Source organism: Anser anser, assembly GCF_964211835.1.
Source record: "Anser anser genome assembly, chromosome: 27".
NCBI lineage: Eukaryota > Metazoa > Chordata > Aves > Anseriformes > Anatidae > Anser > Anser anser.
Genome location: NC_139748.1, coordinates 1,714,538 through 1,735,690, shown reverse-complemented (window position 1 = coordinate 1,735,690; position 21,153 = coordinate 1,714,538). Strand labels below are relative to the sequence as shown.

General features: G+C 59.1%; 2 protein-coding genes across 9 annotated transcripts in view; one reads left to right on the top strand and one right to left on the bottom strand.

The window, feature by feature from the left end:
- LOC310887016 (uncharacterized protein) overlaps window positions 1–5,293 on the bottom strand; it is a 25,256-nt gene extending 19,963 nt beyond the window's left edge. For 3 of the 8 annotated variants that reach the window (XR_014575589.1, XR_014575590.1, XR_014575591.1), the window contains exon 1: window positions 5,205–5,248. The gene's annotated coding sequence lies outside the window, so the exon portion shown is untranslated. Of the gene's footprint in view, window positions 1–4,399 lie in introns of all 8 variants that reach the window. The other 5 variants (XR_014575585.1, XR_014575586.1, XR_014575587.1 and 2 more) reach the window with 4 other exon arrangements.
- Window positions 3,802–21,153, top strand: WNT2B (Wnt family member 2B). The gene is made up of 5 exons (XM_083812406.1): window positions 3,802–4,455; window positions 15,492–15,712; window positions 18,084–18,361; window positions 18,830–19,094; window positions 20,075–21,153. Exons 1-5 carry the CDS (start codon window positions 4,292–4,294, stop codon window positions 20,302–20,304), a joined length of 1,158 nt encoding a protein of 385 aa, XP_083668532.1. The 5' UTR covers window positions 3,802–4,291; the 3' UTR covers window positions 20,305–21,153.

Sequence of the window (21,153 nt, the reverse complement as noted above, 5' to 3'; positions counted from 1 at the left end):
CTGGAGATTAATCAGTGGGCTGGTGTCTCTGCGTGATGTCACCCCATGTTTTTCCACAGGCCTGTCAAATTTCAGCCCTGTCTGATCTGCCGATGACAGACGGGGCTCGCGCCTGCCAGACAGCACCGGGACGCTGCGGTCTGTGGGAGGGGAGCAGCCGAGCGCGGAGGCCGGCAGGATTTATGGCCGCCTTTCTCCTCGGCATGCTCGCCTTCGCTCTCCGCCGCACACACAATACACAGATGCCTCTGCAAGACAACGGAAAATCGGGGCTGCTTGGCGCAGCCGGGGTATTTTTAGGCATATTGCGCCATTTCTGGCCTTTGGTGACTTCTGTGATTAACGCGACTGGGTTTGCAGCAAGCCGCCTGAACCTGGCTGCTCGCACACACGGAGCCGCGGCTCAGCGGGGTGAGGAGCAGGTGGGGAGGGCACGGACCGAGCTGCACTGGGACCGCTCCTGCGGGTGAGCTCGGCTCTTCCCAGAGCACCAGATCTGGCAACCAGATAGATCTGTTTGCCTCCGGGAAGGCAAAAAAAAGTCTCCTGGGTGGAAAGCCGCATCTGACAGCATGCAGGGTTTTTTTAATGCCACTAGCCAAGCAGGTGGGGAGGGCACGGACCGAGCTGCACTGGGACCGCTCCTGCGGGTGAGCTCGGCTCTTCCCAGAGCACCAGATCTGGCAACCAGATAGATCTGTTTGCCTCCGGGAAGGCAAAAAAAAGTCTCCTGGGTGGAAAGCCGCATCTGACAGCATGCAGGGTTTTTTTAATGCCACTAGCCAAGCTTTATGCCTGCTTGCAGTTCAGCTTGCTGCCCAAACACCATCCCAGCCACTGGGGCTGGAGGAGGGCAATGATGGCCATGGAGCCACGGGGTGGAGGGGAAGCAAATGGGCACTGCAGCACGAGCCGCTCTGGGAAGGCAGCGCCACGCATCTCATGCCATGTGCTCAGGACACTGCAAGGACAACACCGTGACCCATCCCAGGGCACACCAGTGTCCGCAGCTCTCCACGCCCGTCCCCCTGCCGCCTAACACAGGGTGAGCAGAGGAGCTCTGGGTGCAGCCTCACCGCCATGAGCACAGGGGAGTTGCCCTGTGTGGCAGGCAGGGGCTGGGCACCGACCAGCACAGGAGCAAACGGTCCCCACCCTATGATCCCCAACACAAAGTCCATCTCCAAATAAGTTCCCAATAAACATGCTCATAACAGGGCTTTCTTGCCTCAGAAAATGGGTTTCACATGAGGTCAGCAGGCCTGGCACTGAGGGTTATCCTGGGACAGCAATTTTCCCCATTGGGGTTCCAGGCGGTGCGATTATGCAAGGCTCCGAGTTATTCCTGGGGCTGCCACATGTAAGGTGAGCTTCCTAGCTGTGCCCAGCGCGGGCATTTTGGAGGTGCAGCAATCCCTCTGCAATCCCCGCTAGCTCTGTGTGCTCCTGGCACAGCACCAGCACCTGTGCCTGCACAATCAAAGCAGGAATCCAGCGCTGCCGCGGGGAGACAGCTGGGGCGCAAGGGCGACCTCTCCGCTCACGCACCAGAGCGAGCCCTGCTCGCAGGCTGGAGCACAGCCACCATCACCCGCGGGAAGGTGGCACGGGCAGGCAAGAGCACGCCGCCCTCACCTCTGGAAGGGGACGGGGAGACTGCTGCAGAGCAGGGTCAGGTACGTGCCCCCAGCTCGCAAACTTTTCCCCACCCAGTGCCCAAGCACTGTGCAGGCTGGACACCAGCTACGGGGCAGCTCATGGGGTGGGAATGCCCAAGGCTCTCCCTGCCTGCACGTTCCCACATGCTGCTTTCTTTTCCAGGGGCAGCACGAGCAAGGGGACTGCCCCTCTGTCCCTGGCCACAGCACCGTGTGTGCAGCAGGTGCTCAGTGGTGGCCAACACAAGGCACGAACCAGCACCAGACCCTGCAGCACCGCACCTCCAGCACCCGGGAGCAAGCCCCAGAGCGACCGACCTGCAAGGAAAACAGAGAGCTCGGTCCTTTGAAGTTAATGAATCGTGAAAGCCTTTGAAAGCAGAGCCTTGTTTATTTACTCCGGGCAGCTCATGTGGCTGAAGCACACACACATCCCGAGCGCACTGCTAATTTGAGTGAAAGATCAAATGCGAGCCTCCTGCCCGGCCAAGCCGCGGCCAACGGAAGAGCGAGGGCTGGCCCCGCTGCACCGAGTCTCCATGGGATGCAGGCAGGGAAGGGAGAGCCCAATACAAAATGGGGAGGCAGGGCGATGGCCTGGGCTGTTAGCCAGACCCTGCTGAGTACAGTCAGGAACCAGGCTGACAGAAATGCTGCCCGTTGGAAGTAAAGCTCTGTGAATTCGGGCCTAAGGGCACCACCCCAGCACCTACGTTCAGCTGCAAGCCCCCCAGCAGCACCCTCCCCTCCCAAGCTGGAGCTGCTGCAGCCTGGGCCCAAGTTCTGCCCAGTGCCACGATGCAGCTGAGATCCACGCAGCCAAATGAGCACCTGGGAATGTGCCACCTGCCAAATCTGCTCTCCTCTTCCCCACAACAGGGGGATGCAGAGAACTCGGTCTCTTCTCTTTGAATGAAAACCAACCGAGTAACGGAGAACAGCCCACGAGATGCCAACAGCGAGTAACAGCTCTGCACCACCTTGTTGCAAAGTGCCACGGCACCGAGGGCCTGGCTCTGCCCATCAGGCAGACGCTCGTGCTGTCCCGCAGCAGCCACAATCTTCATTAGAAGCACCAGAGACCCCAGCACGCTATCTGCTCTGATGGGTCTTCTAAACAAATGCACAGCCTTCCACAATACTCTATAAATATCAGCCTTTTCAGTGCAACGGCTTCGCGAACAAGCTGTAAGGCAATATTTCATTTAGGCTCTCAGACAAAAGGACGGCACCCTACCAGCACTCGCTTTCTGCTGCTGCAGTTTTCAGAAGTATAATTGGATTATAACCAAGCGCGAGTTTCTATCCCAGTTTCTCCCGGGCCAGCAAAGCCGCTCTGATCTGTAACAACAGGAGTCGGAAGGAAGGAGCAGAAAGCTCGCGGGGCAGAGGGGAGGGGAGGGCTGAGAGCTCCGGCAATGCTGAAAGGACTTCAGCAGATATTGGGGGCTGTGGTCCCAGTGAAAAATTAGGCATCTAGGGAAGTGCCAGTAACGAGAGAGAGGTTACCCGTGTGAGACTAATGCCTTCACCACCAGGGTGTGGAAGGACCGGCCTGCCAGGGGCCACAAGGGAAAGGGGAGCTCCCAGCCTCGGCCCTCACAAGCTACCAGACACCCGGGGAGGAAGGAGAGTTTAGAGTCAAGGGCAGCTCCTCCGCCAGCCCTCCCTGTCCCGCAGTCCCAGGGACCCAGCAGAGATGGGAGACCCCCCCCCAGGGGGCAGAGGCCCGCCGGGCGCACGCAGCCGCCAAACGCGGCCCGACGGGGCGGGCTGCAGCCGGGGGCCGGCGGTGCCCGCGCACGGGGAGGGCGAGCGGCGCTGCCCGGGGGCTGCGCGTCCCCGCGGGGGCTGCGCCCTGCCCCGGCCCCCGGCGCGCACCCGGCCCCGCTCCAGAGCGCGGGGGCCCGGGGAAGCCGCGGGCACGGCGCTGCCCCGGACCCGCCCCGCGGGCGCGGAGAGGCGCGGAGCGGGGTCCGGGCGGCCGTTTCCCACCCTGCAGTGACACCTGGCGGGGGCGAGCGCGGCAGGAGCCGGCGGCGGCCCCGAGCATCCCGCCCGGCCGCTGCGCCCCTGCCCCGGGCGGACCCCGACGGGGCGGCCGCGGGAGCGCGGGCGGGGGGCGCGGCGGCCGGAGCTGCCCCGCGGGGCGGCGGGCGGTGGGCAGGGGCCCGCAGGGGGCTGTCCGCCGTGCCCTCGGGGAGGCGGGGGTCGGTCCGGCCGGAGCCGCGGCTCCGCGCTTCTGACTCTGCCCAATGAGAGCCCGCAGCCCGCCGCGAGCTGTCAATATTTGGCCGCGGCCCCCGCGCTCCCATCCCCAGTGCGTCCTCGCCCTCCGCGCGCAGCCCTCCATGGCCCGGCCCGGCCCCGCCGCCCGCCCCGCTCCGCTCGGGGGGCGCTGAGCCCCGGGAACCCCCCGCCCCCCCCCGAGGAGCCCCGCCGCCCACCCCCGCAGCAGCATGCTCCCGGGCGCGGGGGCGCAGCCGGGGCTCGCTCAGCCGCGCGGAGCCGGGAACCGCGCACCGGGGCAGTGACGGGCACGGCTCGGCGCCCGCACCGCCGTCGCCCGAGGGGAGCGCGGGCGGGCCCCCGGCCCCGCTCGTTCCTCCGGCCGGAGCGCGCCGCGCAGAGATATGCTGAGCACAAACCGCCTGGAAGCGCCTCCTGGGATTGCCGTGGCCCCCGGGCGTGCGGAGTGCGGAGCCTTCCCTCGGACGGCGGGCGCGGCCCCGCGGATTTACCTGCCCTTCGTCCTCATCCTGCTCGCCCTGCCGCCCCGCGCCGACTCCTCGTGGTGGTGAGTGTCCCGCCGGCACGGGAGAGCCCGGCCCCAGCCGCCCCGACGGGCGGCAGCGGAGCCGAGCCGCGGCGCTCGGGGGGAGCCGGGCCGGGGGCCGGGAAGCGGCCGCGGGGCCCCGGGCAGCGCTGCGGGACCGGGCCGGGCCGGGCAGCCCCGGCTCCCCCGGGGGTCCCACGCAGGACGGGTCCGGTCCCGCCGGGCTCCGCGCCGCCACCTGCGCGGCCCTCGGGGAGAACCCCGCGGGGTCTGCCGGGGAGCCGAGCACCGGGAGCCCGCTCCGCCGCCCGGCCCTTTCAAAGGCAGCGAGGGCAGAGCAGGATCGGTCCCCTCGGCACGGGCTGCAGCTGGGAAGCAGCGCGGGCAGGGGGAGATGGGGCTGCCCCGCTTAACCCGCTGCGGGCCGAGAGCAGCCTGGCTCTCCCGAGCCCCTCCGGGCCGCACTGTCGCCCCGGCACTTGCACGGTGGCTGCTCGTGGGCTCCCGGGGCACTGCTCTCCCTCACTGGAAGGCGATAAGGCTCCGTGACAGCTGGAAGTGATGCCATAGAAAATGCCAGAGGAGCTGTGGCGAGAGGAGCCACGCAGCCTCCTAGAAATTAATCTCCTTCTGTCCGAATTCCTGTAACAATGAAAATTCATGTCTGCAGAGCGAGAGTAATTAGGAAAACTGGGAATGGGAAGTTTTTCAAGTAAGCCTGTGCCGCTTCAACAGCTCAGTAACACTCAAGGGGGGAGGAAAAAAACCACCTTTGCTGCAGAAAAGTTCTCGGTATCCTCCCGTCCTGTAACAGCCCTCTCTAACCTTGTGCAAAACACCAATTTACGCGCCAATCCCGTCATCATTAGCACATTGCGGTGGATGAAGCCGAATTTAATCAAATTCAATCCATCTGACACCGAGGGGGGACCGGTGGTTCTGGAGCTCGTTAAGTGCCGCTGAGCACGGCCCGGGGCTGGGAGCGCTCCGAGGCTCTCGCCGAGAGCTTCCCGGGACGGGGAGAGGGGAAAAGGGGAAAGGGAAGGGGGAGAGGAGGGGAAGAAGGGGAAGGGAGCGGCGCAGCAGGGGCAGCCCGGAGCCCAGCTGGCGGCAGGGGTGCCATTCCCGGCACTGCCCCGGGAGACCTCCTGCAGCCCGATCGGCCCCCGTGGAACCGAAATCACCGGCTGAGAAAAACGAGTCACCGGCCGCGGGGATCAGGTTGATGCAGGACTGGCCTGGCTTCCAGCCGCTGTCCGCCCCCACCCATCAGGGCTGGCGAAGGCAGGACAACATCTGCGCGGAAGGTGATGTTGCTGATATGCTAAAAGCTGAGGAAGGAAGAGTCTTAGGGTAGTGGGGAAGTTGAAATATTTCTCTTCATTACCAAGGAGGCAGGAGAAGGAGAGGGAAGCTGCTGGAGCACAGGAGTAGGTGCGCAGGGTAAAGCAACTGGAAAAAGACCAGGCTACGGCACGGTCACAAAGCCCTCTGCCCAGAGCTGAACAGTTCTGCTAAGGCACCCCGATACCAGCTCACAAGAGTAAAGCCTTTCTTTAGGGACAGCACAAAAAACATTTTCCTTGCTTTTGTACCCCACTTCTCCCCACGATGACCATGGTGTGGGCCCCAGCTCCAAATGCGCGCCTCTCCCCAGCAAGCGGGAGCAAAACCAGCCACGCTTTAAGCCTCGGTAGCTGCGGCTTATTTGTAGGAAGCTAGATTTAGCTCGCACAGCAGTTCGTGTTCTCAGCTTGCAGGCTGACTCCCCGGTTGGCAGCCTCTCATTTGAGGGAGAAAGAGGAGCCGGGGCAACCTGGTGATGGGGGCAGGGGCTCAGCCGGGGAGCGGGGCAGTGCCCCCACCCAGCCCGGTGGGCTCCTTAAGCCATGGAGGAGCCCAGCACACTTCTTTGGACCTCTTCCATAAAGCAGAATCAGTCCCAGTGTCCTTAAATATGAGGTTTTTTTTTTTTTTTAATTTAAACCAAATATGTTAAACTCAGAAGTTCACATGTTTGGTTGTACTTTCTCTCTCTCTCTTTTTTTTTTTTTAGACCAGAGCATTCCTCTGAAAACCTTCACTGAAACAAATGCTTGCCTGCTGTACATGTCGGTTCTGATCAAACAGCGTGTTTAGATGAAATTGTGTTTTGCTGAAAATGGCTTCAACCAGCTGTGGTTTGGGAAAAAGTTGTTCAGTGATTTGCATAGGTTTCCAAGCACATCTTTAGCACTACTGATATTACAGTAAATACATTTGGTGGTGCATCATCGTTCCTTATTTTTATTATTATTGCCAAATTCTTCTAGGGATTCACACACAATAAACTTGTGGAAATAGAGGAAATGCTTCTCATTTTCAGAGTCAAGTTTTAAAGTAGATTAATAGAAAAAACTGGGTCACTTCTGATCAGAGTACATGGAAAGGAAATATCAACCAAATGTTTCTTCTAAACAACTGCAAATTATTAATTTTTGGTGACGTCAGGCATGGCCCCCGCCACCTCACAAAAAACTTCAGGAATTGGTGAACTTTGGTGCTAGAAAAAGTGTCCGTGGACGTGCGTGTGCTCGGGCTCGTAGCGGGAGAGAGGAGCGGGGGCGAGGGCTGGGGCGGGTGCCGGGGCGGCGCTGCCAGGACCACCAGCGGCCTTGGGACGGACGTGGCTGGGGGAGCAGCATCCATGCAGAAAGCTCCCAAACTATAAAATGTTACTTAGCAACCAAATACCAGCTGAAACACAGACAGAAATTAAAAAGGAATGCAACGGGAAAATCCCTAAATCCCGTTTACACTTGAGTGCGTCCAAGGGTAGGGAGCGCAGCATCACCCGCGGCGTGGGGCCGGGCGGCAGGGAGCCGTGCCCAGCACAGGCCCGGTCGCACGGCGAGGCAGCGTCAGGCCCCAAAAGCGGCCTCCAAAATTCCTTCCGAAAGATTTGGAAGATTAGACAAATGTTGCTTATAAACATAAACTGTGCAATAAACAAACTTGGTGTAAATAACTAAGTAGAGTTTACTCGCTATTGAGAGCCCCGCTGGTTGCTCTAGTGTGGAAAGCCATTTCAGACCGAAGGTTTGGTTAACGAAGAATGTACACAAAGCTGTATACACACACACCCCGCGCACCCCACCCTCACACGTACCCGCTTGCCTGCAAACCCACATGAATCCCCCCCACCTCCCAGACACACCAAATCCTCGTTAGCTAACTTGTTTATTGCTAACCACAGCCCTTGGAAACTACAAATATTTAATTTCATCTGGCATTGGAGCAGATGGGAGGCATCAGGCTCCCAAAGAGATAAAACAAATCTGGGGAAGGAAGAGCGGCGCGAGTTTGCGCTGGGGCCGAGCAGCGCGCAGGATCTGGCCGCACACGGGGCTCTGCTGGGATTGGGGCAGGTCAGGGCCTGGAGCACGGCGTTTGGGCACGGGGCACGGTACCCAGGCGGGCGTCATGGGGGATGTTCTGTCCCGCCAGGCAGCCAGCGCCACGTGTCGGCTCCCTGCCTTGGCCTGCCAAGGGGCCCGGGGATCACAGGCAGGGAAAAACGTGCCGAGGGCAGAAAAAAAACACTTTGTGGAGAAAGCATGCATTATGTTCTCCGTGCTGGAGTAGCCCCAGGAGCGGGTGCCCAGCCCTTGCCCAGTGCCTGACGAAGCCACAGGCACAGTACGTGGGGACGGGGACGCCGTCCCCGCAGCAGGGAGGCAGCAGCAGTGGTTTCTGCTGCTGCTCATCTCCAGGGCTTGCCGTGCGTTTCAGTCCCAGCACCAGTGCTGGGTCCTGGTCCAGGTGCCGTGGATGGGCACAAAGAGTGATGGAGAAATGGAGCCACGTGTCGGCGCGGTTATCGGATATACGAGCGAGGCGCTCGTTTAAACAGGCATCACACTGAGGTGTGTGGGAGGGGAAATAGCATCAATAGGAATGTTTGAAATTAAGCCAAGGGAAAGACAGCTGCATGCACGAGCCTCCCAGGCAGCCGGCGTAACCCTTTGGGGGAGCGCGGGCACTGCCGGCTCCCCTCGGTGCCAGCCTCGGGCGGGCAGATCCTCAGCGACCTCTCCGGACCTTGCTGACAGAGGCTGTGGCAGCGGCTCGGAGGCCGGTGGCTCCGGAGGCCCCGATGCTGCCCTGCACCAGCTGCTTCCCTCCGACACTGCTCCTGCGGCAGCCCAGCTCCGTCCCATGGGCTTAGCTCCGGGGCTGTCCCAGGCACGTTCCTGGGACGGGAGCTGCCATCCCAGGGAGGGCGAGCAGCGCACAGGGGTCTGGGGGGGGCCCAGCGCTCATCCTGGCAAAGTGCTCTGCTCGGTATTAACAGCGGGAGGTCAGCAACCAGGAAGTCTTTATCCCCAAGTGCTTCGTAGCCCCAGCCATCCAGGGAGCCCTCGCTTTGAAAAATAAGTTTTAGAGTAACATCAGACTGATGGAGAATGAACTCCGTGGCCTCTGTAGTAGTCCTGGTGTTCTCCGTTGAGAGTATATTGGAACAGATGGGTTCTCTCAGTCACTCCACTTAGTTATAATAATCCTAATTGTATTTCTTAGTTCATTTTTCATTAGGGTCACTTTCACCTATAGGAAGTGTCTCTTAAAAAAGAAACGCACAAGAAAAAAGAATCCTTCTGCTTTTCCAAACTCGTTAGCTTTTACTATTACTAATACCAATTTCAGCAGCACCTACAGACCACCGTGAGGTGAGACCGTGCCGGGCCTGCTAAAACAGGCATCCCCTGCTCCGAGCAGCCTTCGCCCCAGCACACGCGATACGCCAAGGACAAGAGAAGCTTCTTTGCCACCAGCAATTGCATTGCCTCTGCACTTCTTGGCAAAGCGCTTTGGGATTTGGGGAGGGGAAAAAAGAAGTTGTTACTTGAAAGGATAAAGCATAATTTGATGAGCACTTTGGATTGTGTTCCTACGTCAGCTGGCATCTGTCAGAGGAACAGCTTTCCCCCACCACAGTGCTCGGTTGCGGCCGTTATTTCAGAAGGCACTGGGGCCCTTTTCTCCCTCAGCTTTCCTAATTTCCCCCCCACCAGCTCCACAGGCGCACCCAGCACCGCCCGTGTCCCACCGCCCCCAGGGCAGCCTCGTCCCCGGCATGGGGAGGTCCCAGGGCGGGGACCCCGGCAAGGAATTGAAGGCACACGACAGGGAAGAAGGGTGGCACACAAGAAAAGAGATCACAACGCAGAAAATGAGAAGTACTTGAATGGCACTGGTAGTGGCCCAGCATTATGATATTAAAAACCATTCAAGTGAGACTAACGCTCTCAACATACAGAGTAGTGGCTCTAAGTGAGGAAATTAGGACTATTAATCATTCCAAGGCGTTAACAATTCCAGCAGGCCAGGATGGCCCTGTTCCCAGTGGGGCTTAATAAAATACTCAGAGTTTACAATAATAAAATAATATCTCAAATGTCTATAGCACCTTGCAACCCAAAGTGCTTTGCAATTGGCTATAAATTGTCCACCCACAGCCACGGAGAGCAGGGGAAGGAAAGCACAATCTCCATGGGAAGTATGCAAAGCACTTGGGGAGGCGAAATGTTGTCAGGCTCTCCGGAATTTGCTCTTTATCAGATAGAGAGACAGGGATGTTGGATTTGATCCTATCTGGAAGGTTTGTCTCCCAACTGAGAGCTGCCTAGGGCTCTCCATCCTCCCACCAAAACACACATTTCGTATCGACTCCTTGGGAAGGTAAGAGAACAGAAGCCAACAGAGCTTGGCTCCCAAGTCGATCTTTCAGGACTACCAGCATGCTCACGAGAGCAGTGGGGAAATGAATTGGCTTCCCCAGGGGAAGGACTCCAGCAGCACTCGAGAGCCCAGACGAGCCAGGCGGTGCTTTCAGCTCCCCATCAGCAGCGGTGCCCCGGGAGCAGAGGGCAGCAGCAGAGCCACCCTGTGCCAGGCACCTCCTGGCCCCCGCCTGCAGGGGCAGAGCCCAGGCAAGGGCACGGCAGCGGGCGCCCACCCGCTGGCCATCGGGGATATCAGGTTCAGAGGCATGCCTAACACGTGGCTGGGAACAATTCCTCGGCTGCCTCGCTTGCTTTTTTTGGTGGTTGTTGTTGTTTTAAACGTGGTCTGGCAAATGGAGAGCCCTGAGCACTGCTCCGCAGCAGTGTGCAGCTGCCCGTGTCCCTGCAGGGACAGGGAGGGAGCCTGCAGGAAAGCACGGGGAGCAACTTTGGTAGCAGGGGGTCCTGGGGTTTAAGCTGACCCGACTGTCTTAAGCAAGCGGCGAGCGCCCTGTGTTTGGTGGGAGAGGCCAGGCCACGAGTGGCAGCTCCTCAGGTCAGAGGCTGTTAGATGGGATGGAGGAGCCGAGCCTGCCTCCTGCCTGGAGACCTTGCTCCCAGCTCCTCCAGGTCGGAGCAGCATCTCTCCACGATTTCAGAGCCACAGAGCTGGCTGCGACTGTCAGGAGCAGGCTTTGTGCTGCCGTGTCTGCCCCCGGGCACTTCTGTTCCCACCCTGCACAGCAGCTACAAATACTTTGCAAGGCGTTTCGGGATCTTCAGGAGGAAACTTTAACCCGCCATCATTTTTCAGCCATTAACTCTCTCTGCATTAACAAACGACAAAGAAAAAGCCTCATGCCTCAGCTCCCTGCATGTCAAAGCAGGCAGCAGCAGCCGCTGCCCTCGCTTAGGATCTCCCCGAGCTGCCCCGAGGAGCGGTGGGGATCCTCTGAGCATCCTCTTCTCCTGCATCGTCAAACTTGCTCACGTGGGCATCCCACTCCCAGGGTAAATTTAACCTATGATTATTCTAATTCAGAATTGTGCCTTTAATGGTATTGGTGCAACCCTGATTCCCCACAGTGGGAACTCCCAACATTTCAACAGTTGCTTTAATTATAAAGCAGAGCACAAAAAAAATAAAATTTTGAGATTTGCCTTAGAATGGCAATTCCAAAACTTTCCCTCTTGAAACTAAGTAAAGCTCAAATAGCGTGTTTTTTTTTGTTTGTTTGTTTTTTAGTGCCATATAAAACATTAGATACAGCAGTGTCTAATATTATTTTCATTAGAAATTGAATTAGAACACTCATATTTCTCAACAGCACCTTGACCTTACAGAGATGTTACAAACTGTAGCAAGTTCTGGGTCCTCTGAAATTTACCCATTCCCATGAAGCATTTTCTTTCTTCAGAACTCGTTTTCCAGGAGCCATTTCCCACCAGATACCTGCTGCGGGGTCCAGACAAAGGCACGACCCCCCAGGAGCCCCTCGCCCTCACTGGGAGCTCGGTGCACAGAGCAGGCTTGCACTGTTGCTGTTGCCTTGGTGGGGAGCGATTAGGAATTAAGTAAAATTAGGAGAAATTTCCTTACCAAAAGGGTTGTGCGGCAATGGAACAGGCTGAGGCAGAGCTTCGCTCGCTCCAGCGGGAGAGGTTCCCAGCTGCCTATTGCCGGGTGCCTTGGACTCTGGCGGAGCTCTCGGTCTGCGCGCTGCCACGCCTGGGAGCCAGCCCTTCTCCTCAGACTTCTGGTCTTTCTCGCTAAAGAGCTCAACAACAGGGGGCTGGTGCCAAAAGCACAATTTATCGATCCAGAAAGAGGTTTCCAAACACCAGGCAGATGAAGTCAGAGCAAGGCGTATGGACCTCTGGTCCCGGGGACACTGTGCAGCACATCCCCAGACCTTGCAGCCAGCGCGCAGTGGCACAAATGCCCCCTTACCCTGCAGGGAGGGGAGCAGCAGCGGGTAGGAGAACTCTGAGCTGCTGAGACTTTGCACCAGAGCAGCCTTAACTGAGGGCAAAGAAGTGGCGTGGGCCACACAGCTCCGCGAGAGCACCCCAAGGAGCCCACGAGCCCTTTGGGGAGCCAACACGCTGTCATGGGAAGCGCGGAAGCAGAGCGCACACAACGCAGGGGCAAGCATTGGGAGGGGGTTAGCACAAAATGCATGCTGCCAAGTAAATAGATGCGTCTGCCTCCGATTTGCATGTTTATCTTAGAAGCAATTTAGGTTTCTCCTTGTTTACAAGAGTAGAAGTCAGCAGACTCTTAGAGTAAGAAAAACAACTGGGAGCCAACATGTGACAGTTGTCTCCTGTTCTCGCAATGCACCGCAGCAGCCAGCGCTTGCAGGCTATTGAGAAAGAGCTCGGCTCGCCTCAGCTGCATCGCCGGCTGCCTGCGTGCAGCAGATTTACTTGCAGAGAAGAGAAAAGATAGCAGGAAGCTGGGACCACTTTACCTCCTCTCCACCCAGGCTCGGGAAGCACTTGCCTGTGGAGCACCAAGTCTGGTCCGTGCTGGTGCTGCGCGGGTCGCTCCTTGCAGGAACCGACGCCGAGCGGGCGGCGCGGAGGTGCAGCAGGGCGAGCAGCAGCACAGCGCTCCCTGCACCGCTCCGCACCCACCTCCCAGCACCACTGGGAGCTGAGCTCCAGGAGCAAACGGGAAACGCAGCACACAGCATGGTATCAGGCCATCAGAGGGATCGGTGCCAGCCCCCAGGCCTGAGCTGAGCAAACCCCTCTGTCTGTAGCAAGGGGCTCTGCAGACACTGCAGGGCTCCTTATCCCCACCTGCACATAATTAACCATTCCCACCCTCTGCCCTGGCCCCTCCTTGCTGCAGGATGCCCACGGGGACATGCCCTGCCTCTCTCCATCACCTGTGCTTCTCCGCACCCAGAAGCCCAGGACCGAGCAGTCCCCAAGGACGTAGCAGCACTTTGCTCTCGCAGCTGTTTCTGAAGTTTGGGGTAGTTTTTTCCGGCTGTAAAATGCAGATTCCCCAAGAGTAAAACACTTCACAGAAATTTGCCACTTCCAGCACAACTTCATTTCTAAAAAATGAAGCAGACCATTCTGATAAGGCAGCTGGGGACTTTTCAGAACATCCTTTTTATTTCCTATTTCAATGTTTTTGAAATGTCATAGATTTTTAGAAGTAAGATCAGAAGGGATGCTTTAATCAATCCAAAATAAATGTTTGTTGTGTTTTTTTTCCCTCCCAGAATTCTGCTTGGCAGGAAATTTTTCGATGTTCTTGTCTCGCTCTATTTCAGAGTAACCGAACCCCACTGGAGACTTTCCCACGAAATGGAAGCGCTAGGGCTCGCCGCTATAACTGTGGGCTTTCCAAGACAAAAGAGGAATTGTCTTCCCTTGTGCCATGCCACTTCCAGTGCCACAGCCATTCTGGGAAGGGTTTCAGTACATAATTGCAGGTGAAGGCCTGCAGGTACCGCTGCAGATCATCTGCCAGTGGTGTGCAGCCACAACCAGAGCAGAACAGGTGGATGTCTGCCCCGTGGACAGTAGCGAGGTGCTTGCTGCAGGCAGGTGTCTCTGCCCTCCTCCTGTGCCCTCCTTCCACTTTCTTGCTGATAGCATTTGCTTGGATCTGGATATTTGGCAGAAGAATTAATAACAGGAGAAGTAATTAGCTCAGTGTGTAAAAAGGGGAGTGCCTGGTGTTTACCTTTTCTGGAAGGTTTCCCTGGGTCTGGGTCCCTGGGTTGGTGCTCGGCACCGCTGTGTCCCCAGGATCCCTGGAGTGGAGTGGAACCCCCTCCCCTGCCCGGCATCAGGCAGAGCCCTTGCTGACGTCCCCCCTGCGCCAACTGATGGGGAGGGCCCCATCGAGGAGCCTTTCACCTCCTCCAGCTTTCCCTGCATCTCTTCTCCCCCCCGGTGAGGATGAGCTGCGGCTTCTGTCACAGCCTCCTCCCAGAGCACCGCTGCACCCACTGCAGCCCCCCCCACCAGCCCCCAGCCCCGGGCAGCTCCAGCAGGGCCACGTGCACATCTCCATCCCCGGCAGGGACACATGCACGTCCCTGTCCCCACCTGGGACTAAGCAGGCTGAGCTGGGCCAGGCACGGCCAAGATCCCGCAGTGCCCCCGCCATCGCACCAGGCGCATGCGGCCTCCAACCCTCCTCCTCCTCCTCCTCCTCTGCCACGGGGAGCCCCCACTGCTGGTGGGCAAAGGACACTGGGGAGGGCTGTGAGGGACCCACCACCACTGCTGCGCGAGGAGAGGCTGGCGGGCAGGGCTGCAGAAGTAACATTCGCCGGCCCTCGGCGCCGTGGCTCACAAAGCCATGGGGAGCTGGGTTTGTTATCCTCAGCTCCAGCCTGAGATGACCTTGTGCTTCTGCCAGCATTTAAACAAAATATTTTAAAAAAGGGAAAAGATCCCATTGCTTTCTGTGTTCACAGGGCTTTCCTGAGCTATCTGTGAGGCTGATAGAAATGATAGAACATAGCCAGAGAGAGAGAGAGAGACAATGAAATATTGCCCAAGTTTATTGCTTTTTATTATTATTAAAGGGAGGGTCTTATTTCCATACTGGGGGTTTGAAACAGTTGAATCCCACCCAAACCTCTTCCCTTCCAGCCAGAAGCACAGCTCCGTGGTATGTGGCAAAAATCATTCTCCGGCACAAAGCAGCCTTGCGGCTGGCTGGGGTGAGCAGGCGGCGGAGGCAGGGGCTGGATGGGGATGGAAAATTCCACCTCGCCTCCATTGTCCGTGCTGGCCCGAGGCAGCAGCAAGGGCTGCTGGGTGCGGAAGAAGTCAGGATCCCCCTCAGTTCCATGGAAGGCTGCCCGTTGGGCTCAGCGAGCCGCACCAGGCCGTGTTTGCACATTGTCTTTCTGCACGAAACCCCTGCCCACCCCCCTGCTGCACGGCAGGAGGCCGAGATGCAGGCAGCACGCAGGCAGGACGGGGGATGCAGCCTAGCCCTGGATGTCCATCTTCAGTGGTGTCCATCATCTGCCGGTGCCATGGACCCCCGTCCCCGCGCAGTGCCCCAGCCGGAGGGGAGAGCGGGTGGCATCGCGGAGCCGCTCCAGTGCTGGCCCTGCCGGCCCCAGCTCGGCTCCATCCCGCTGTGCTCAGCAGGGCCGGGCTGCAGCGCGGGGCTGGGATGGAGGGATGGAGGCTGGGAGAGTTCCTCCGCTGCCCCTGGGGACTCCCCTTCGCAGAACATCCCCAGACCCCGCACCTCCAGCCCCCGAGCACAAGGCGCTAACGCCGGCCCCGTCTCTCCTGCAGGTACATCGGGGCGCTGGGCGCGAGGGTGATCTGCGACAACATCCCCGGGCTGGTGAACAAGCAGCGGCAGCTGTGCCAGAGGTACCCCGACATCATGCAGTCGGTCGGGGAGGGAGCCAAGGAGTGGATCCGGGAGTGCCAGCACCAATTCCGCCACCACCGCTGGAACTGCAGCACCCTGGACCGGGACCACACCGTCTTCGGCAGGGTCATGCTGCGAAGTAGGTGCTGCCCCGTGCCCTCTGCCCCCAGCCGGGGACGTCTGCGCCGTGACGGGAAATGCAGATACAGGTGGCTACGGACGCCACTTGTTTAGCAGTAACATTTTGAAAATGTCACAAAAAAGGGGGGGTGGGATAAAAGTTCTTCCATGGTGGGATAAAAGTTCTTCGTCCCTGGGGAGGGCCCCGCAGGCACCCAGCTGCACTGCCGCACGCTGTCCCCGCTCCCGCTGCCACCCGCTTGGAGGCCTGGGGACCGTGCCTGGCCTCAGTGTGTGGCTGGGAGCATCTCTGCTCCCGCTCGCTGCCGTGCCCGGTGGCTTGGGTTACTGCCGGAGGAGAGCTTTGCCTTTCCCTGTAAATTAATCAAGCAGTAATGGGAGCAGACCACTGCTTTTGAAATAGCTGCACCAGATGAGATGGAGCAGGGGGAGCACTGGGGGAGAAGGGGGAAGGAGGAGACACCTCCGGAGAACAGGCTCATATGTAAACAGTAATGGGATATATAAATATTTGGAGAGCAGTGTTGGCCAGGAATCAGCAGTTCACGTGGGAACTCGCTGTTCCCTTGCATGGCAAGGGAGGCAAGGCAGAGCTCAGGCTCCAGCCACTGCTTTGGGCTTCGACCTGCAGAAGGACGGCAGCCACAGGGCAGACGCCAGCGCTGCAGGGAGGGCAGGGACCAGGAGGGTCCCTCCCGGCTCCAGGTGAGGACAGGGACACCGACACGGTGCCCGCGAAGCACTGAAGGTGGAGCGGGGCGCTTAAGGCGCCAGCAGCCCCGCTGCAGACCCTGGGGCCACCCGCCCGTCCCCGTCTGCAGGCTGGGACCTCGCTCGCTGAGCCAGGCTCAGCTCCAAGTCCCTGGCGTCAAAATTCACCAGGTGGGACTCAGTCAGGGGCTGGGTGGGGAATCATGAGGTATGCTTGCTAAAGCACAGCGGGTCGCGTGTGCAACAAGATGTCCTGCAGGACAGACGGCTGCGAGGTGATGTGCTGCGGGCGGGGGTACGACACCACGCGCGTCACTCACATCACCAAGTGCAAGTTCCACTGGTGCTTGCTAAAGGATACCCAGGGACTGGGTATTGCCCATCTGTATTTCCCATTCCAGACCACGGGGCATGTTTTGTTCTACAAAAGCAGGGCTGTACCCAAGGAATGAAAAGGAAGGGCACAATGGGGGCAGGAATGGGGAGGGGAGCACTCCCAGAGCAGAAATCACCACGTGGCTCCCGCTGTTCACTGTGAGGGCTCCCGCAGTGAGCAGGAGCGCAGGGAGCGCACGTGGTGCCCCGCTGCAGCGCAGATGCTGCTCCCCAGGACGTGATGGGCCGGGGCACATCCAGCCACGCCGCCCCAAATCAAACGCGGCTGGGAGCAGGAACAGCTTTGACGCACCGGGAGCCGCTCATCTGGAGGACACGTGAGCGGGGAGGGCGCCGGGGGCTCGCTCCCAGCTGGCGGGGGCTGGCGAGCGGGGCAGGCCGGGGGCAGCGTGGGCAGGGCAGGCCCGGAGCAGCCTCAGAGCGGAGCTGGCAGGGGGGAGCTGTGAGCACCAGGCTGAGGTGCTCACCCCACCATGCTGCGACCTGCTCGGCCTTGGCCCCCGCGTCCCACCGCTGCTCCAGCCCCACATCCCCGCTCCAGCCCCACATCCCCTCCTGGATGCTGAGGACAGGGGATGATGAAAGCTCCTCTCCGTAGCCCCATCCTGCCAGGCCCAGAGAGAGCTCTGTTCCCTTTGAAGTTGCTTTCAAAGGCTCTCAAAATGAAGACTAACATGGTTTTGATTTGCAGCTTCTTTTACAACATTATAAAAACAGCTGCGAACTCAAAGCAGAGATGCAGAGCGCCAGGCAGCACTCTGGGCTGCGCGGGGAGCCCCGTGGCAGCCGTCCCGTCTGCGGGGACAGCAGCACCCATGGGAGCCGCCTGTCCCCGCATGCTCCGGCTCTGCCACCGCCCGTGCTCAGCAGCCTCCAGGCTGTTGGCCTCAGCACCCATGGGCCCGGCTGAGCCAGGGCCATTGGGGGCAGGGCCGGCAGCCCTGTCAGCAGCCTGGTGCCAGCACCCAGCGGGAGCTGCTGCTGGGGGGAGAGGGGATGGGGTAAGGGAATGGGGTAAGGGAACAAAGCAGCGGCTCAGTAGCACAGCTCAGCCCCCCCAGCTGCTCTGTGAGCTCAGCACAAAATTTCCCTTGGGCTGGGTGCTGGGGAAGCCGGAGCTGAGCAGTGCGGGCAGCAGGGACGGGTAGGACTCAGTTTATCTTTACCGAAGGTGCTGCCAGTTCCGCGCCCCCTTCCCCAGGGCTGCCCATGCCTAGGATGAGCCTGTCCCTCACTCCCTGTCCCCTCTCTCCGCACTGCAGGCAGCAGGGAGGCCGCCTTCGTCTACGCCATCTCCTCGGCGGGGGTGGTGTACGCCATCACGCGGGCCTGCAGCCAAGGGGACCTGAAGGCCTGCGGCTGCGACCCCCTCAAGCGGGGCCGCGCCAAGGACGAGCGCGGGGAGTTCGACTGGGGCGGCTGCAGCGACAACATCAACTACGGGATCCGCTTCGCCAAAGCCTTCGTGGACGCCAAGGAGAAGAAAGTGAAGGACGCCCGGGCGCTGATGAACCTGCACAACAACCGCTGCGGGAGGATGGTGAGTGCGGCGCTGCCGGGGACACCTCCGCACCACGGGGACTGCCCGGCAGTGCCGCCGGGAGATGCTCCTTGCTCCGTGGGTGGTGGGGGGTGGCTGGGGGGGGACAGGCCATGTCAGACAGGGCACCCACCCCCCAGCACCTCTCCGCAGGCTCCAGCTGGCATCAGTGACCCTGGGACCGCTCCTCGGCCCGCAGTGGTCAGAGGCAGGGCTTGCACTGCCAGCAGCCCTCCCACCTTTGCCAAGCCCGATTCCTAGAGCTCACTGCCCCCGGGGCCCCACCAGTAGCCAAAATGGCCGTTTCCCAGGCTCTCTGTGGCCTGTTTGAAGGAGGGGGCTGGGAGCAGGCTGCCCTCGTGCACCGGGGAGCCCGAAGCGGGGCAGCCCCGAGCTGAGGAGTTCTGCAGGGCTGGGGGCGATGATGCGGGGTGACCGCCACTCCTCACGGCCTCCCTCTTCTCGCAGGCTGTGAAACGCTTCCTGAAGCTGGAGTGCAAATGCCACGGAGTCAGCGGCTCCTGCACACTAAGGACTTGCTGGCTGGCCATGTCAGATTTTCGGAAAACAGGGGATTACCTAAGGAAGAAATACAACGGGGCCATCCAAGTGATAATGAACCAGGACGGCACCGGCTTCACCGTGGCCAACAAGAACTTCAGGAAGCCCACAAAGACTGACCTGGTCTATTTTGAGAACTCACCTGATTACTGCGTGATGGACAAGTCAGCAGGTAAAAAAAAAAAGAAAGCACCCATGATGCCTAAAAACAGCTCTTCCTCCCCTCCTGGCAGGCCTGCAACTCCCAAACAGTCCAGCCTGGCAAGACTCCTCTGGGATGTCAGCTCCCAAGCCAAGCCTGGGCAGCAGGGGCTGGGCACCCCCAGGGCCCTGAGGGGTGCTGGTGGTCACTGTGCCACGTCCCCACAGCACACCGAGGTGTGCACATCTGCACAGAGCAGGAAGGGATTTGCCCAAAATCCCCAGGCGTTATACCAAAGACCCGACCCTTGTAGGCCTCTTGTAGTTAGTGTATCACAGAGCCTTTCTTCTGCTGAGCGAAGATCCCTTAAATTAAATGCCTGTTGGTGGGCCAGCCTGGTGCATCTCTGAGCGCAGCCTGAGGCAGGGATGAGGGGCAGGGCAGGCAGTGTCTCTGCTCAGCCCCTGCAAGGAGGATCAATGGCTGTCGGAGCCCAGAGCACGGCTGGGGCCAGGGATGCTCCCCAGTTCCCATGGCAGCCGGCACAAAGGCGCTCGGCAGGGAAGGCAGCCGCTTGCTCCAGCCCTGCTAAAACGAGCTGCAGGCCCACACGAAGGAGGCATTTTGGCTGTCCCAGCCACAGTCGGCCTGTTCCTGGGCACACGCTGAGCCCCGGCCTTCTCCAGGCACGGAGGGCAGCACGGGGCAGAGCCCGCCCTGCCTGTTGGAGGCAGCGCCATGTGCCGGGGTAGCGCGGGCCAGGCGTGCGACCCACGCTGCAAAAGCAGAGCAAGCACACGCTGCACAACCACCCCCAGCCCCCTCGTGTAGCAACACACCGCAGCGCATCCGGGTGTGCTCTACCAGAAACAGGGAGATTTCATCTGCCGAGAAAAGAGCCCTGCGGAGGGCTCAGCTGGTAAATATCGGCTGCGGGTGGGGGGCTGGAGGAAGCACTCGAGGGAGGCGGAGGAGGAAGGGCCTGACCGACTCTCGCTTCCCTCCTCTAGGCTCCCTGGGCACCGCAGGTCGCGTGTGCAACAAGATGTCCCGCGGGACAGACGGCTGCGAGGTGATGTGCTGCGGGCGGGGGTACGACACCACGCGCGTCACTCGCGTCACCAAGTGCGAGTGCAAGTTCCACTGGTGCTGCGCCGTGCGCTGCAAGGAGTGCGAGGACACTGTGGACGTGCACACGTGTAAAGCACCAAAACGGGCTGAGTGGTTGGACCAGACCTGAAGAGACGAGAGCAGCAGAGGGAAGAGTCAGCTGCAAAGCCCCCCACAACCTTTCCAATTTTCTAAAACACCTGTGCCCCGTGGGCCATGGCGTTCTGGGAGCTGTAGTTCGACTGCATGGCTTTTATTTAATTGATTCTGCAAAGCACTAAAGAAAGGACTACATTTCCCAGGAGGTACTGTGGACCCTTCTCATTGCTCAGCAAAACTAATCCCTTCCCTAGGAGGAGTCCGCAATCCTTGCTTCAACTGTGAAACTTCTGTTGCCTGTTGTTATCTCTGCAAAGGGACAGTGCACCTGACAGACTTGGAGAACCCATTGTCAGGATGCAATGCCTGAGGAATGCTGCATCTCGCCAGAGAATTTACAGTGAAGTTTCACCAGCAAAACAACACTAGTTCAGAATAATAAACTCCTGCAGAAAGCACTCTTGCTTTTACTTTTTTTTTTTTTTTTTTGCAAGGCCAGAGGAAGGGTGTTGCAAATTCTTAAGTTCAAGATCTCCATGTTTCCCTCGAGCAGACCTGGCATTACTGACCCCAGCTGCACTACTGACGCTCGCTGAACGAGAACAACTCCTGCACAGTCTTCTCCCATCTCCCCAGTGAGGATGACGAGCAGAGTTGTGAACTGTCAACTGAAGCCTGAATGACTGCAAGAAGACAAAGGCTATCCATAGACGTTTGCAGACACAGAGGGCTAGAGAAAGCAAACAGAATCTGTGAACTTACTGGTAGGTTCAGAAGTTGATTGGTACAACAGCATCTCTATGTAAAACTCACTTGTATGTTGTGTATACTGCTTATTATTTTAAGTCAAAATTCATTATAAACCTGTATCAGAAAATGA